Source organism: Oncorhynchus nerka, linkage group LG3, assembly GCF_034236695.1.
Source record: "Oncorhynchus nerka isolate Pitt River linkage group LG3, Oner_Uvic_2.0, whole genome shotgun sequence".
NCBI classification, from domain to species: Eukaryota; Metazoa; Chordata; class Actinopteri; order Salmoniformes; family Salmonidae; genus Oncorhynchus; species Oncorhynchus nerka.
The window spans coordinates 45,584,979-45,599,030 of NC_088398.1; the positions used below are offsets into that span (position 1 = coordinate 45,584,979).

At 38.9% G+C, this 14,052-nt stretch overlaps 2 protein-coding genes and 1 long non-coding RNA gene across 3 annotated transcripts; 2 read left to right on the forward strand and 1 right to left on the reverse strand.

Moving 5' to 3' along the window:
• Positions 1–3,554: 3,554 nt before the first annotated feature.
• LOC115109076 (uncharacterized) lies at positions 3,555–4,555 on the reverse strand. The gene is made up of 2 exons (XR_003860471.2): positions 4,433–4,555; positions 3,555–4,356 (listed from the first exon to the last, which is right to left on the reverse strand). It is a non-coding gene; the product is annotated as an uncharacterized LOC115109076 (long non-coding RNA).
• Positions 4,556–4,641: 86 nt separating this feature from the next.
• Positions 4,642–9,845, forward strand: dcaf17 (ddb1 and cul4 associated factor 17). Its single transcript, XM_029633632.2, has 14 exons — positions 4,642–5,251; positions 5,339–5,442; positions 5,551–5,641; positions 6,043–6,179; positions 6,337–6,415; positions 6,555–6,644; positions 7,204–7,311; positions 7,447–7,549; positions 7,683–7,825; positions 8,265–8,374; positions 8,525–8,609; positions 8,764–8,847; positions 8,988–9,143; positions 9,335–9,845. Exons 1-14 carry the CDS (start codon positions 5,132–5,134, stop codon positions 9,449–9,451), a joined length of 1,527 nt encoding a protein of 508 aa, XP_029489492.1. The 5' UTR covers positions 4,642–5,131; the 3' UTR covers positions 9,452–9,845.
• A 1,224-nt stretch (positions 9,846–11,069) lies between these two features.
• On the forward strand, positions 11,070–13,743 carry LOC115109066 (plasma membrane ascorbate-dependent reductase CYBRD1). The gene is made up of 4 exons (XM_029633644.2): positions 11,070–11,308; positions 11,928–12,136; positions 12,604–12,758; positions 12,873–13,743. Exons 1-4 carry the CDS (start codon positions 11,116–11,118, stop codon positions 13,156–13,158), a joined length of 843 nt encoding a protein of 280 aa, XP_029489504.1. The 5' UTR covers positions 11,070–11,115; the 3' UTR covers positions 13,159–13,743.
• The last annotated feature ends 309 nt before the right edge of the window (positions 13,744–14,052 follow it).

Below are 14,052 nucleotides of genomic sequence, written 5' to 3' on the forward strand. Positions count from 1 at the left end.
CCTCGCAGCATTTAATTTCTCTAAATCACCTAACCTTCAAGAAAAATCGAATGAATATTAGTATTCGGGTGGTTTATGTACACGAGTTGAATATGCTTGTCATCATGTTACTCTACATAGAAAAAATAATGCGTTATGATGGAAATAATTTTTGGCATTTTAGTGTTGGGCACATGCTACCATCTCTGCCTAGCATTTGCACAATACTACAATGTCCAAAATGACATTTGATACATGGAGCATTTAATATCCAATGCTTATTTATACGACTTTTTCAAAACTGTCCATGAATGGCAGCAAAGATACAGAGCCTCATATCATTCATTTTCAAAGACACAAGTTGGCATATCATATTTCAAATATGTGATTACACTGGAAAAATTGTGAAGAAGTGGAATAATAAAATACGTTTGGGGAATAACAGTATTGTTCTTGCTGACAAGCACAGTAATTACCATATATTTTAGCCCATTGTTAAGAATGAGAATTGTTGCACTGATCAGACTAAATAAAGTAAATAGCTAATAAAATCTATTTAATAACATAAATCTGCCCCTACACCCTAACCAAATAATTATTCTATTTTCTTCCAAATCTAGAATCAAAAATACACTTTTGGGTTCACAATCTGTTTGACAAATAATTTTCATAGTTACAAATCAGGTCACTACCTGCTAAAACCATATGAGGGGACTAGTGCAAGTGTGGATTAAATCTATTTTAGTACATGCTGTCAAAAGGCTGCATTCTGCAATATATTTATGGCTGTATTATGAGAACATAATTTTGTTGACAACATTTGAGCACATAAAAGAGCGCTACTCTGCTGCTCTTTTTTACAGCTCTATAAAATCAGCAGAGAACGTTCTGTCTCTCCATTCACTTCCACTCTAATCTTGATGGGCGTTTCTTTAAAACATGCATCCAATAGCCTTGATCCTTCACATAACTAGACCAATCATATACTTCAATGTGCCACAGTTCACAGTGCTGTGTGGTAAAACAGGACAATGATAGATGTTCTACTCGTTATGTTAAATTGCAGGCGCATATGCTCTGATTTCAAAATGAGTTTGCGCAATAATGTCCTAATTATAAAAATAAAATCAGTAGTTTTCTATGCGTGAGATATAAGAAGTGTGCCATCTGAGTGTGAGAATGGTCAAATGCTTCTGTCTCACGGGGAATGTGTGAGAGTTTTTTTCTATTTATTTAACCTTTATTTAACTAGGCAAGTCAGTCAAGAACAAATTCTTATTTACAATGATGGCCTACCAAAAGGCAAAAGACTCCTACAGGGAAGGAGGAGAGGATTCAAAATGTCAACATGTCAAATGTATAAATATAGGACAAAACACACATCAAGACAAGGGAGACAACACAACACTATATAGAGACCTAAGACAACAACATAGAAAGGCAGCAACACATGACAACACAGCATGGTAGCAACAGAACATGACTACAACATGGTAGCAACACAACATGGTAGCAGCACAAAACATGGTACAAACATTATTGGGCACAGACAACAGCACAAAGGGTAAGAAGGTAGAGACAACAATACATCACACAAAGCAGCCACAACTGTCAATAAGATTGTCTGTGATTGAGTCTTTAAATGAAGAGATGGAGATTAAACTGTCCAGTTTGAGTGTTTGTTGCAGCTCGTTTCAGTCGCTAGATGCAGCGAACTGAAAAGACGAGCGACCCAGGGATGTGTGTGCTATGGGGACCTTTAACAGAATGTGACTGGCAGAACGGGTGTTGTATGTGGAGGATGAGGGCTGCAGTAGATATCTCAGATCGGGGGGAGTGAGGCCTAATAGGGTTTTATAAATAAGCATCAACCAGTGGGTCTTGTGACAGGTATACAGAGATGACCAGTTTACAGAGGAGTATAGAGTGCAGTGATGTGTCCTATAAGGAGTATTGGTGGCCAATCTGATGGCCGAATGGTAAAGAACATCTAGCCGCCCGAGGGCCCCCTTACCCTACCGATCTATAAATAATGTCTCCGTTATCTAGCATGGGTAGGATGGTCATCTGAGTCATCGTTAGTTTGGCAGTTGGGGTGAAAGAGGAGCAATTACGATAGAGGAAACAAAGTCTAGATTTAACTTTAGCCTGCAGATTTGATATGTGCTGAGAGAAGGACACTGTACCGTCTAGCCATACTCCCAAGTACTTGAATGAGGTGACTACCTCAAGCTCTAAACCCTCAGAGGTAGTAATCACACCTGTGGGGAGAGGGGCATTCTTCTTACCAAACCACATGACCTTTGTTTTGGAGGTGTTCAGAACAAGGTTAAGGGTAGAGAAAGCTTGTTGGACACTAAGAAATCTTTGCTGTAGAGCATTTAACACAAAATCCTGGGAGGGGCCAAAGTTGGCAGCTCTGCTGACATGCAACACATTTTGGGACTGTATCAACGGTGGACTAATACAATAAAATACCGTTTTTGAGGGATTGTTTTCCTTTAAGTTCCAAAGGTTCCCCAAATCTGTATCGCCTATTTGCGTTTAGACAACGTTGGGATTATACAGAGCGTCCGGGTTGTAGTTCAGGAAGGAGCCAGCTGTTATCAGTACTGTCAGCTTAGAACCTAAGGAGGCCACTGTAAGCTGGGTATGACCCACTTGGGCTCTTGAGAGATATTGTATACCCAAATTGTACCATCAAGTTCTGATTAATCATAATGACGAGTCTCTAAAATTGCCTCCTCTGTTAATTGAAAAAGGACACTCGGTGTAGTAGTGCACTTTCGGAGAGAGCAAATGCATGTGAAGAGACATTGAGCTATCAAAGAACGTTGAAAAGCAAAGATGGAACATGACAAATGATTCCACTTCCTCTTTGGATGAACCATGAACTCGGAAATAATAAACTGAAGTAAGCTAGGAAGGAAATGGATGAAACAAAAAAATTGGGGGAAAGTGATCAAAGCAAGTATTAAAATGCAAATTAAACCATACAATTACACTCAACTGTTTTCATCAGATATGAAGGGATTTACATATTTATATATTCTTATTCCATTTCTTTACTTAGATTTGTGTGTATTGGGTAGTTGTTGTGGTATTGTTAGATTATTTGTTAGATATTGCTGCACTGTCAGAACTAGAAGCACAAGCATTTCCCTACACTTGCATTAACATTTTCTAACCATGTGTATATGACAAATAACATTTGATTTGATTTGACATTGCCATATTTTACTTTTGAGTTTCAGTGGCATGTCACTCTATCACAACTTTGAAGTGTGCCCTCAAGAACTACACGTACAAGAATGCCTGCACTCCATACACTCATAGACAGTCCCAGGCCAAAGGGCAAGGGCTGCAGAATTGAGACATGAGCCAACTGAGGGTGAGGCTTCTACCCCACCAAGCTCTCCAGCCGTGGCCCTAATCCTACCCCTGTCAGAGCCAATACTTACTCACGGGTGGGTCGGCTGTGTAAGCCACCAGACAGGCTTACTTTGTAAGCAAGGGACAGTGTTAACCTGTCCTCTGTTAAATACAACAACAACAAAAAAAGAGGCAGACGACAATTGAAGTAAAAAGAAAATGTAATGTATTTTCATTTGTTATGAATTGCCTGTTAAGAACTTAATGTTGTGCTGTTACGTTAGCACTTTCTATTGAAAAGGATGATGCTACGGAGTTTAGTTGATAGGTAATCAACTAGCTGGGCTGTTCCCCTGGGACTTGTACAATACTTGAACATGGCTATTGAACTTGACATTTGTGTCTGTCTTTATTCTTTAATCTAACATATCATACAGAAACAGTAACCAGGAGCGGTGTGGTGTTGATATCTTGTATATATCAAAAGAGCAAAAGGAGCATGCATTGTGGCTCGCAAAGTTATCAACGCAGGAAGTGGACAGCTTTGATTGTCGGAGCAGGGCACCAGTTAAAGGTGTTATCTCTGGCATTGACAATCAGGATTAGTTGAATGTAAAATGTTGCAACTGTGACGGGGGGGGATCACATTTACGAATTCCCTGAGTGCCCTGTTAGAGTGAAAGAGGTTGAGGTGTCAAGGATTAGGGCTGTACAGCAAATCTCCTATGTGGAGGCGGTGAAGAGAGTTCTGAATAAGATATTGTATATCTCAATCAAGTGGTCTGGATACATTTATTGTGAAGAAGGTGGATTTTGTACCATTTATAGCCACAGTTATTAATTGTACTGGCCAATTGTCCAAGAAGTCCAAGAAAGCGGACATCATTACATCTGCAGCTGAGAAGTTTTTGGGCCTCCAAGACTTAACCACAGAAGCACTGCAAGGACTATTGTCGCCAGGAAATGTCCAGCCATCACAGGATCCTTCTGGGCCTGTGTAGGGAACTGATTAAAACAGAAAAGCAGGCTGTCGTTATTGATAGTTTGTATGGAATATATATATATTTTATTTAATAATTACCCCGCATTTTTTCCCTTTCGGATCTTTATTTTCCACTTGTACAGTAGGTGGCGGAATGCACACGTAATTGTCGCAAAAGCTCTTACACCAAAGAAGAAGGAGGGTGGGGCAGAACGCCTACTATGTGAAGTTTAGTAATTCAATTCCCCCTTGCCCTCCTAAACGATTTACTTTTTTTTTTACTTTGGCGAAAGGTAACGTCTACAAAACGCAGTCCACTCTGTTTGTTACAGATTCTAGTTTTGGAAACTGAAAACGGTATGGAGATCAAATGTTTCATCGTTGAGATAATCTGAAGAATGCCGGTCAAAATCCACCTCGCTCTATCGTCTCCCACTGCCGACTGCTGGTCTTCCCCTCATCCCCATATTTGGTAGTGAGCGGAAACGCCAACCGGATGCTTCACATTTATACATCCGGGGAAATATATGGCTCGTTCTATCTGCGATCACTGTGTATCTGATGCTAAGGATATGTCGTTTTAGCAGTCGTGATAGTTAGTTATGACTATTTAATTATCGTGTTCTAAAGGACGAGGTTTGTGTATACGTAGTATTTGGTTGTAAATGAATCATTGACATGGTTGGAAGTATCGAATACCGACGTGGATAACAGTTGAACTGCGCTTGCTTTGTTTTGGACACACTGGTGTTATTGTGTGGAGTGTTCCAGCCCCTGTGCATTGAGCGCCTCCTAGTGATGCCTCAGCTGAGAGGGAAAAATGTTGCAACCTACCTAGACCTGAGATCGAGAGGCATTTTTGATGCTGGCACTTTGTCAAAACTCAACTTGAAGATTCTTAGGGGTATTGTCCTCCAGGTATGTGAAGTGCAATGTATTAAGTAATTGAATATATTAATTCCACAAAAATAAATCTGAGTAATGACTTTTATTCATTTACTCTAGGACAGCAAAGACTTCACCAAAGTCTGGACCAAGTCCTCAAAATCCACTATATTTTATGAGAGTGGGAGGATATATTTTGAAAATTATCAGTGTTGCTTCAGTAGGTAATGTGTATATTTTATTTTTTAAACTACATTATGTGGCATTGTTATGTTTCATCACATGAGTACCCTTACTTTTTTTTTTTTTTTTTGAAAAAATATAATTTCCAGCCTTCCATCTGAGCCACAACTTCTGTATGAATTACCCAAGCGGTCCAAAGCGGAGAAGATTGAAGATGCATTGCTATGCCAGTGCCCTCTTGTAAGTGAATTAATATTTTCCATCTTAGCCAGTTCACTGTTGCTGTATAGAAATGTAACAGGTGTCAACAGCTTAGAATTCCTAAGAGGTCAATAGATATCACTTCCAGTTTTTAGTTCTGTACATTTACATTTAAGTCATTTAGCAGACGCTCTTACATCGTCAGCATCACTGTGGACTTATGGACTATTGGACTATAGACTAGTGAATGGACTGCACTGTATTGCATTTTGTATTTATAAAAGGCATGTTTTATTGTCTATTATACCTATTTCTGAATTATTGCCCCCTTGGGGATGAATAAAGTATATTAAATGTAATTGTAAATGAGTAGAAATGCTATAAACAGAGTGCTGTATTAGTGTTATCCTAATTAACCATCATTATGTTTACCCTCATAGGACAAAGCGTTGCCAACACCGTCAGATCAAAAACCTAGCCTCTTGGCCCTGACTAGCAATAATTGGCTGTATCGCTTCTCAGCTGTGACAGGACAACAATTGGAGAAAGTTTACTTGTCCCCACATCACAAGTTCAGGTAATTGGCAGTTGTATGTGATTTAATTACAATTAAAATGTCCTCCACAAATCATGAACCCAACAGATGTCTTTTTATTATTATTGTGGAGCTGGGGTTCCTCTTGTTGTAGGTAACCGCTGATTTTACTTAACATGACACATTTTTTCTATATCAGATACCTTGGCTGGGATGTATCGCAGGAGACATTTTATGTCAAGTCCATTCAGAATAAAGTGACATCTTCAGCAAGACAGGTGTGGTTTCCACGAGTCTGATATGCCCATTCATCTTATAATTTGCCTTTGTAAAGTAGAACCATTCCATGTAGTTTTTCTCTTTGTGACTGGTGAAATCTGAGAAGTATTCACTTATTTCCTATTCTAACTCTCACAGGCAGGTTTCAACCAAAACACCTTGCTGTACCTTGCCGTGTTCCGCGTTTTCCCCCTGCAACTTGTGGGCGTTCTGGAGATCAACAAAAGTGTATGCAACATTTTGTTTCTTAAGGTTTCTTTAAGTAATGTATTTTTGTAATGACATTTATGTTGTACAGTGTATTCGGGAAAGTATTCAGACCCCTTCCCTTTTTAACATTTTTGTTACATTACAGCCTTATTCTAAATTGATTAAATAAATAAAAAGCATATTCAATCTACACCCAATACCCCTTAATGACAAAGCAAAAACAGGTTTGTAAAATATTTAGCAAATGTATTAAAAACAGAAATACCTTATTTACATAAGTATTCAGACCCTTTGCTATGAGACTTGAAATTGAGCTCCGGTGCATCCTGTTTACATTGATCATCATTGAGATGTAAACATGAATACTTGTGAATACTTGTGTAAACGTGATATTTCAGTTTTTATTTATACATGTCACAAAACCTGTTTTTGCGTTGTCATTATGGGGCATTGTGTGTAGATTGATGGGGGACTATTTAAAACATTTTAGAGTAAGGTTGTAACGTAACAAAATGTGGAAAAGGGGAAGGGGTCTGAATACTTTCCGAAAGCACTGTGTATATCTCTGTCATTTCAGATATTTGGAAGCACCGTCATTGATGTAGTTCTGTCCCAAGGGGTCCTTGCAGTTTCTCACAGTACCAAGACTGTGAAGCTCTACAGCTTTGAAGACATTCTGAATAAGGTGTGAATTTATGATTAACAATAACATTTCAGTTGTTTTAATGCATGCTTCTTAAAATGTTCAGATTGTCTACATACTGTATGTTCCATTATTTCTAAAAACATTTATTGATTGTTCTTTTTTCTTCTTTGCCAGTACATAAGAACGGAATTGGTTCTTGGGGAGCAGTGTCATTCAGAAGGCGGTAAAACTGTGGGAGAAGCTCCATTTGGCATTCCAGTGAATATCCACATCAATGGTAGGTGATTGTTTATCTGTCTATCCATCTTTCTGTCCCTCAGATTTTCCAACCATTCATTTGTCTATCCATCTGCAGAATTGCCTCAGGGGACTCTTAGTGATTTTTTTTTTTCTCTCATTTTTTTTCGCAGAATGCCCCCCAGTACTGTTTGAGGTGTCATGCTTCGATAATGGAGTACAGATCGGAGGCCATCCATGGCACTATATCTTCACCCTACCCCATAAGAAGCACCAGGGGTCGTACCGCATCTGCTCTCTCAAGGATAACACCCTGGTAATATACTTGTACATATCTATCTTTATGCACTACACATTGAATGAGTCGCAAATAAGTCTCTCCTGAATTGTGAGACTATTTAAGCATATTAAGTATCCTGCTGCTAGTGTGCCAGAGCCATTTGAGCATGTCAGTTTCGGAGCACTACAGATGTCTTTGACAGGCATTGTCTTTAACTGACACAACAAACGTATTACTCAAACACAAATTATCCTCAAAAGGATGTTTAGATGGCTCAGCTGGTTGGAGCATGGTGCTGGCAGCACCAATGTTGTTGAGTCAATTTATGCGTGGCTCACAAATACTTTTGGGTACTAAGTTGCTTTAAATGTAAGCTTCTGCTAAGTAATTATCCAGTTAAGGTCCAAAGTGTTCTGTAGTTGTCATACCCAGTGTCAATATCTGTAATATTCCCACTGTACGCATTTGTAAATAGGCAAAGCATGGAATACAAGACATGAAGTGTTGTTCTCTGGAGTCTGACTGGATCTACTTCCACCCTGATGACTCAGGAAGAATCATCCATGTTGGACCTAGCACCATAAAGTGAGTTTAAAACCCCCCAACAAAGTTGTCCACAAGACCATGCTTTACACTGCAGCTTTATGGTATTTAGGTCAGTGCTATTCATCAGTCAGATTTCACACAACAACGTTTCTCTTCTGCCTTTACTGAATATTGAATACTTTCCCCCAGTGTGCTGAAGATTCTGAGTGAACTGGAGAGTGATTCACAGTTTGATATAGTGAAGGAGTTTTCCATCACAGCTCATCGAGACAATGTGAGTTAACATAGTGTTTTGGCACCTTTTTTAACCATGGGTCATAATACATTTTAAATTAGATATATCTTCTCCATCATTATGATAGAAGGCTGAAAATTGCTGCTTTTCCTGTGATGGATTCATAAAACCTCTCGTCTTCTATCCACCATAGGCTGCCTCCCAGATCAATGTCACTTCCTCAGGCCGCACAGTGAAGAGAAGATTTTATCAGCTGGATGATGACCCAGACCGAGAGGTAGATTCTAAAGGATTAGGCTTAGACTGTATCCTGACTAAATTACTTTTACTGACATTTCAGTGGCATTCTATATAGGCATATTGGTTATTGCTGGTGAGTGTTTTTGTTGATGCCTCTTGCAACATGCTACTTCAAAGACATTCCGGATGGTGGAGTATGAGGATGAGCTTGACCTTCTGGCTGTTGTGGAGGTGACCCACAGAGAGGATGAGGGGAAGGCCCACGTCAGACTCCATGACAACAACACTGGAGCGTTACTGAAGAGGGTTCCACTTGTGGAGTCATGGGATGTGGTTAGTGCTTTTAGAATATTGTGTAAATGTAGCCTGATCCGCCATCCTGACCGCTGCACTCTCATTTTGTTTAAACAGAATGTAAGCTTGCAAGATCACAATGGTCGAACGAGGCCACTGTAGAGGAAGAGAATGTGGGAAATCTCTCCTTTTCATGTTATTTATTAATGTATTGTCTTTTCTTGTTTCAGACTTACAGCCACGAGCTGTTCTTTGACAGAGATACAATTGTTCATATTGAACAGACGAAGAATAATAACTTCTGCTGCCATGTCTACAAAATCAGTCGTGGACAAGCAGATGAGTGAAGTTGAGACAATCCTTCCAATTGCTAATGATGTTAGTCAAAAAGATTCCTCAAGTAAATAGCCCTGTTGAATGTGTTTTCCTAGTTATTTTTTATACTTTCTTTCCCAATAAGGACTACATGTTGTCATTCTGTTATTTTGAAGATGTTGTTGGTACTCTAATAAAGTGTCTGAAATAGTTTTTCCAATACAACTGTTGGCTAACTGAGCTACCTCTGCATTTTATATTTTAGGACATATGAATTAAGCCACAACATTTCTAAATTAACTGATAAAAATAGTTATTCATGTTTGATCATCTGAGAAGAGCTGTGAATTTAGGATCTCTGATCTTTTTTAACCGCATGTAAGCACATTCCTGCCACCCAAAAATAAAAAAATTATTGTCAAGATGCATGGAAGTCAAACATTTTGTATCCTCAAAATTGAGGACATGTTTCTCCTTTGCAGAGATCCGCAGAGCAAGGCTGCTGGCAAATGTGTGGCAACCTGGAATTTGTCCCCAGCACTTTTGATTCGGCTTTGTAAAAAATATTGACACAAAGCGTTGAAAAGAAGGACAAAGTATTGTTCTTTACACTGATTTACCTCATGATTTGACAACTTGTGCACAATTCATCTGTGCTTTAGTCTGATCAACTGTAGCCTAACCACAGCTGCAGGTAGCCTAGAGAAGCCTATGTGCTCTGATCCCCTCTGGCCAAGGGAAACGAAGTGGTAACGTCATGTATTTATAGCCCAAGCTATGTATTTATAGTCTATAATAGGCCCATTTATTTGTTTAACTTCGGGTGGCTAGGCTAGACCCATTCTATCCAAAATGATTGACTGGAATTAATCAACACAATAGCGAAGACATACTGTGTGAGTAACTCTAATTACAGATGCAAGCTCAGCCCTGTTTGTTATATTGTCTAATCACAGTTTCTGTGTAAATAAGTACTCCCTAGGGCCAGGAGTTTTTAATAACATCTGACCTGATTTAGAACAAATCTGGTCTCGTAACAGCCCATATCAAACCGTTTTAAGAGCTGATTTGACATTATTACTATTTTTATTTTTAACACCTTGCACTGCCACCCTTTTTGTATTCTTTTGGGCATGGATTAAATTAAGTATATTATTTTTTGCATCTTGGCCTCCTTGGGTTATTCCTTTTCATGGTTTGTGTGCAAGTACCTTTTGAACTCTGTCATACAATGGTCTACAACTGGGGGCAAGAGTTTTACCTGGTTAGGTAAACCATCCAGATCAGGAAAACAATCCCACCACCACCACCACTGGCTTTGGGACATGTGGTGCCACCTCTGAAATCACACAATGCTATAAACGAGGAAACATATCCTTTGATTATGGTCTATTTCGACTTAGTATCTAGAAATGTTTACTTGCATATCTCGTAATTTCGAATACATATCTCAAAAATTTTACTTGCATACCATGAAATTTCGAGTTAATATTGACATAAAAAATATTTTAAGAAATGGTGGCGGGAATGGGCTTCCACAATAACTTGTGTCTGGCGCTTTTGTAACAACCTGCGGTTACAAAACTGGTAGTTAAAAACATTCAGACCTTCTGTTATGAAGAAGAGTCATGACCCATCCCCCCTGAGTAACCTCTTGAAATTCCTCTAGTCCAGTGTTGAATTGCGTTCGTCGGAGATGGCGATGGAGAATTTCAAGCAGTTCCTGTTCGCGCTGTCGGCCGCTGTATCCGTTGGTTTTGTGTCGATAATTTTTGTTTTGAGATGGGTCTTCTACTTCAAGGAAGGTTTAGCATGGGATGGAGGATTTGCGGAATTCAATTGGCACCCGGTTTTAATCGTTACCGGGTTCATTTTTATGCAGGGAATTGGTGAGAAGTTTGTTTTTCTCTCTTCTGTACATACATCACAGTAAAATCTGAAGCGATGGAAGTCTGTCAATACATACAAAAGTGAAGTTATTTCAACAAGCAGTGAAGTTTGGGAATGAATCAATCTTGGAACAGATTGCTATGCAAGGCTGTTATTGAACGAAATATACATTGTTATGAAACGTGTCAATGTTTAGTAGAAATAGCCTGTTATCGACTTTGTTTTGCAGACAAATGTTAGGTGCTCTATGGTAATGTGTTACCCTGATGCATTTCGGAGTAAAGTTACTGACTGAGGAGCCTAAATCAATAGCACCCTTTGATCATTTACAAAAGTACATTCCAGAATCATTTGCAATATTTCACGTGAAGTACCTCCTTTAGTGTAGCCTAATTAACTTGAATGACACAGCAACTTTGATTGGTATGCACTTACATTAGTTAAAAAGAAGTATAGAAGTATACCTCAGCGATTCTGTCAAAACAGGATGTTGCAACATTTGGTATTCATAGCAGGAATTGCACATCCCAGAAGGTGTATTATTCCCATTCAATTACTGTGAAGTGAATGCATTTTCATGATTAATAAGTTGAATAAGTGTTTTTTTTTATGTTTCAGCCATTGTGGTGTATAGGTTGCCATGGACCTGGAAGTGCAGCAAGTTAATGATGAAGTTTATTCATGCTGGCTTAAACATATTGGCCTTCATTTTCGCTGTCATATCTCTGGTAGCAGTATTTGACTTCCACAATGCACAAATCATCCCCAACATGTATAGCCTGCACAGCTGGGTGGGGCTAGCAGCAGTGATACTATATTCACTACAGGTAAGCACACCTCAAATATATAATGTAGCCAGTGCTTGACTTGGACTGAAATAGGTCATTGTACTCATTTTGAGTGCTGGTACTGTTTATATTTAGTGGCAGGAGCTACACAATACTTTTGAGCTAATATTTTAGAAGAGGAACAGGAGCTCAAACAGTAGAATATTTGAGGTGCTGGTACTCTGCTCCGGTGAGCTCCTTCCCAAGTCAAGCACTGAATGTGAGCTAGTATTACACTATAGGACTGTCCATAATGATTGCTTCATAATATCTATTACATTGTTATAAAGCTTGGTTATAAAGCATTATTAATATTTTTCCCTCTACTATATAACTAGAGTTCTATGCATGGATGCTTGTGAAGACTGTTTATGAAGTGCATTTTATTGCACAGTAGGTATACCACATGCCATTCTTTATTACAATGCTTGACAGAGTTTCCTGATCTTTCCTCTTTTACTGAGCAGCTTGTTCTGGGAGTGTGTATATACTTGATACCCATCACCCCAATATACCTGAGAGCAGCATTTATGCCCCTGCACGTCTACAGTGGCCTGTTCATCTTTGCCAGTGTCATAGCCACAGCACTCATGGGCATCACAGAGAAGCTCATTTTTGGCCTGTAAGTATTACAAGGCAGGAAATACGAGAAATATACTAAACTTGGGTACTTAGAGACCCCATTTCGTAAAATAATATTACAGCTATAGGTAACTCTCTCTTCTTTGTCTCTCAGGAAATATCCCAAGTACAAGGACTCTCCCCCAGAGGCCAACTTTGTGAATGTGCTGGGAGTATTGATAGTCGTTTTTGGCGCAATAATTCTCTGGATCGCTACTCGCCCCTCTTGGAAACGCCCCAGTGAGCAGGTCCTGCGCTCCCTGCCAACTTACAGGGATGGGTCAGCTGGCACCAAAATGGGCACTGCCCTGTCACAACAAACTGACCCGATTGACCCCGAAGGCAATGGAGATGCCAGGAGAAGGAGCGGTAAATTGGAGGACTCAGGACAGGTCAACTGAGTAATATGAAAAACAACTTCTGGTTCTGTCTGTTTGTTGATGCTTTAAAAAGTTGCATGGATCTACTGTTCTGGCAGTCCCAAAGCAAATGTAAACCTTTGTATTAACTATTGTTCCAAATAGCACCTTGAGGAATTGTTCCCAACCATTCCAGAATGTTGACCTTTAAGCAGTTTTTTATTTTGTAATTTTTTACAAATAAATTACACAGCTCAATTTGATATCATTGAATAGTGATTTGATAAAGGATTAAACTAACCTATTGAAGCATAGAAAAATAATAATAAAATACATATTCTTTACATTTGTATAGCTTTTATAACGATTACATACTGCATTCTTCAGAGTTTTTATTTTCATTTAAGGGAGGAATTACAGAACCAACACATCTTTAGGGAAGGGATGTGAGAGGTGAATCCATTATAATCCAAATATATAATGTCATATTACATATAGGCCTACCTAAAGGCAATAATAGGCAAACAAAGTTCCTCATTACTTTGTTCAATGCACTGTGTACCTGGGGTTTCATACAGTGAGGAATTCATAATTGCGGCATAAAATTAAAGCATATTTTACAAATGATCAAGTTGTAACATTACCTGAATGTTTGTAGACATGTCTCTATATATTTTTGTTGAATTATGATTAGTAGGTCTTTGTTTTTTAAATATATTTGCTGTAGGGTAAATGGAATTGTACACCCTCTTGGATCCAAATCATAGTATTGCGCGCAGATAAATTATCAGGACTTGGACATGCATCTCTCTCAAATGATATCTCCACCTACACTTATCTTTATCGGCAGCCACTGGGATCTTACTACCTTGCGCAGACAGTGCTCCCCACTGGAGCAGTAAACTCATTGCAAGCAAATCGGCTGCGGATATCAAT

Coding starts and splice junctions, on each gene's coding strand:
- dcaf17 (XM_029633632.2), top strand. CDS start 5,132: ATGCCTCAGCTGAGAGGGAAAAATGTTGCAACCTACCTAGACCTGAGA. Junction 5,252..5,338: donor TTAGGGGTATTGTCCTCCAG/GTATGTGAAGTG, acceptor CATTTACTCTAG/GACAGCAAAGACTTCACCAA. Junction 7,312..7,446: donor TTGAAGACATTCTGAATAAG/GTGTGAATTTAT, acceptor CTTCTTTGCCAG/TACATAAGAACGGAATTGGT.
- LOC115109066 (XM_029633644.2), top strand. CDS start 11,116: ATGGCGATGGAGAATTTCAAGCAGTTCCTGTTCGCGCTGTCGGCCGCT. Junction 12,137..12,603: donor TGATACTATATTCACTACAG/GTAAGCACACCT, acceptor TTTACTGAGCAG/CTTGTTCTGGGAGTGTGTAT. Junction 12,759..12,872: donor GAGAAGCTCATTTTTGGCCT/GTAAGTATTACA, acceptor TTTGTCTCTCAG/GAAATATCCCAAGTACAAGG.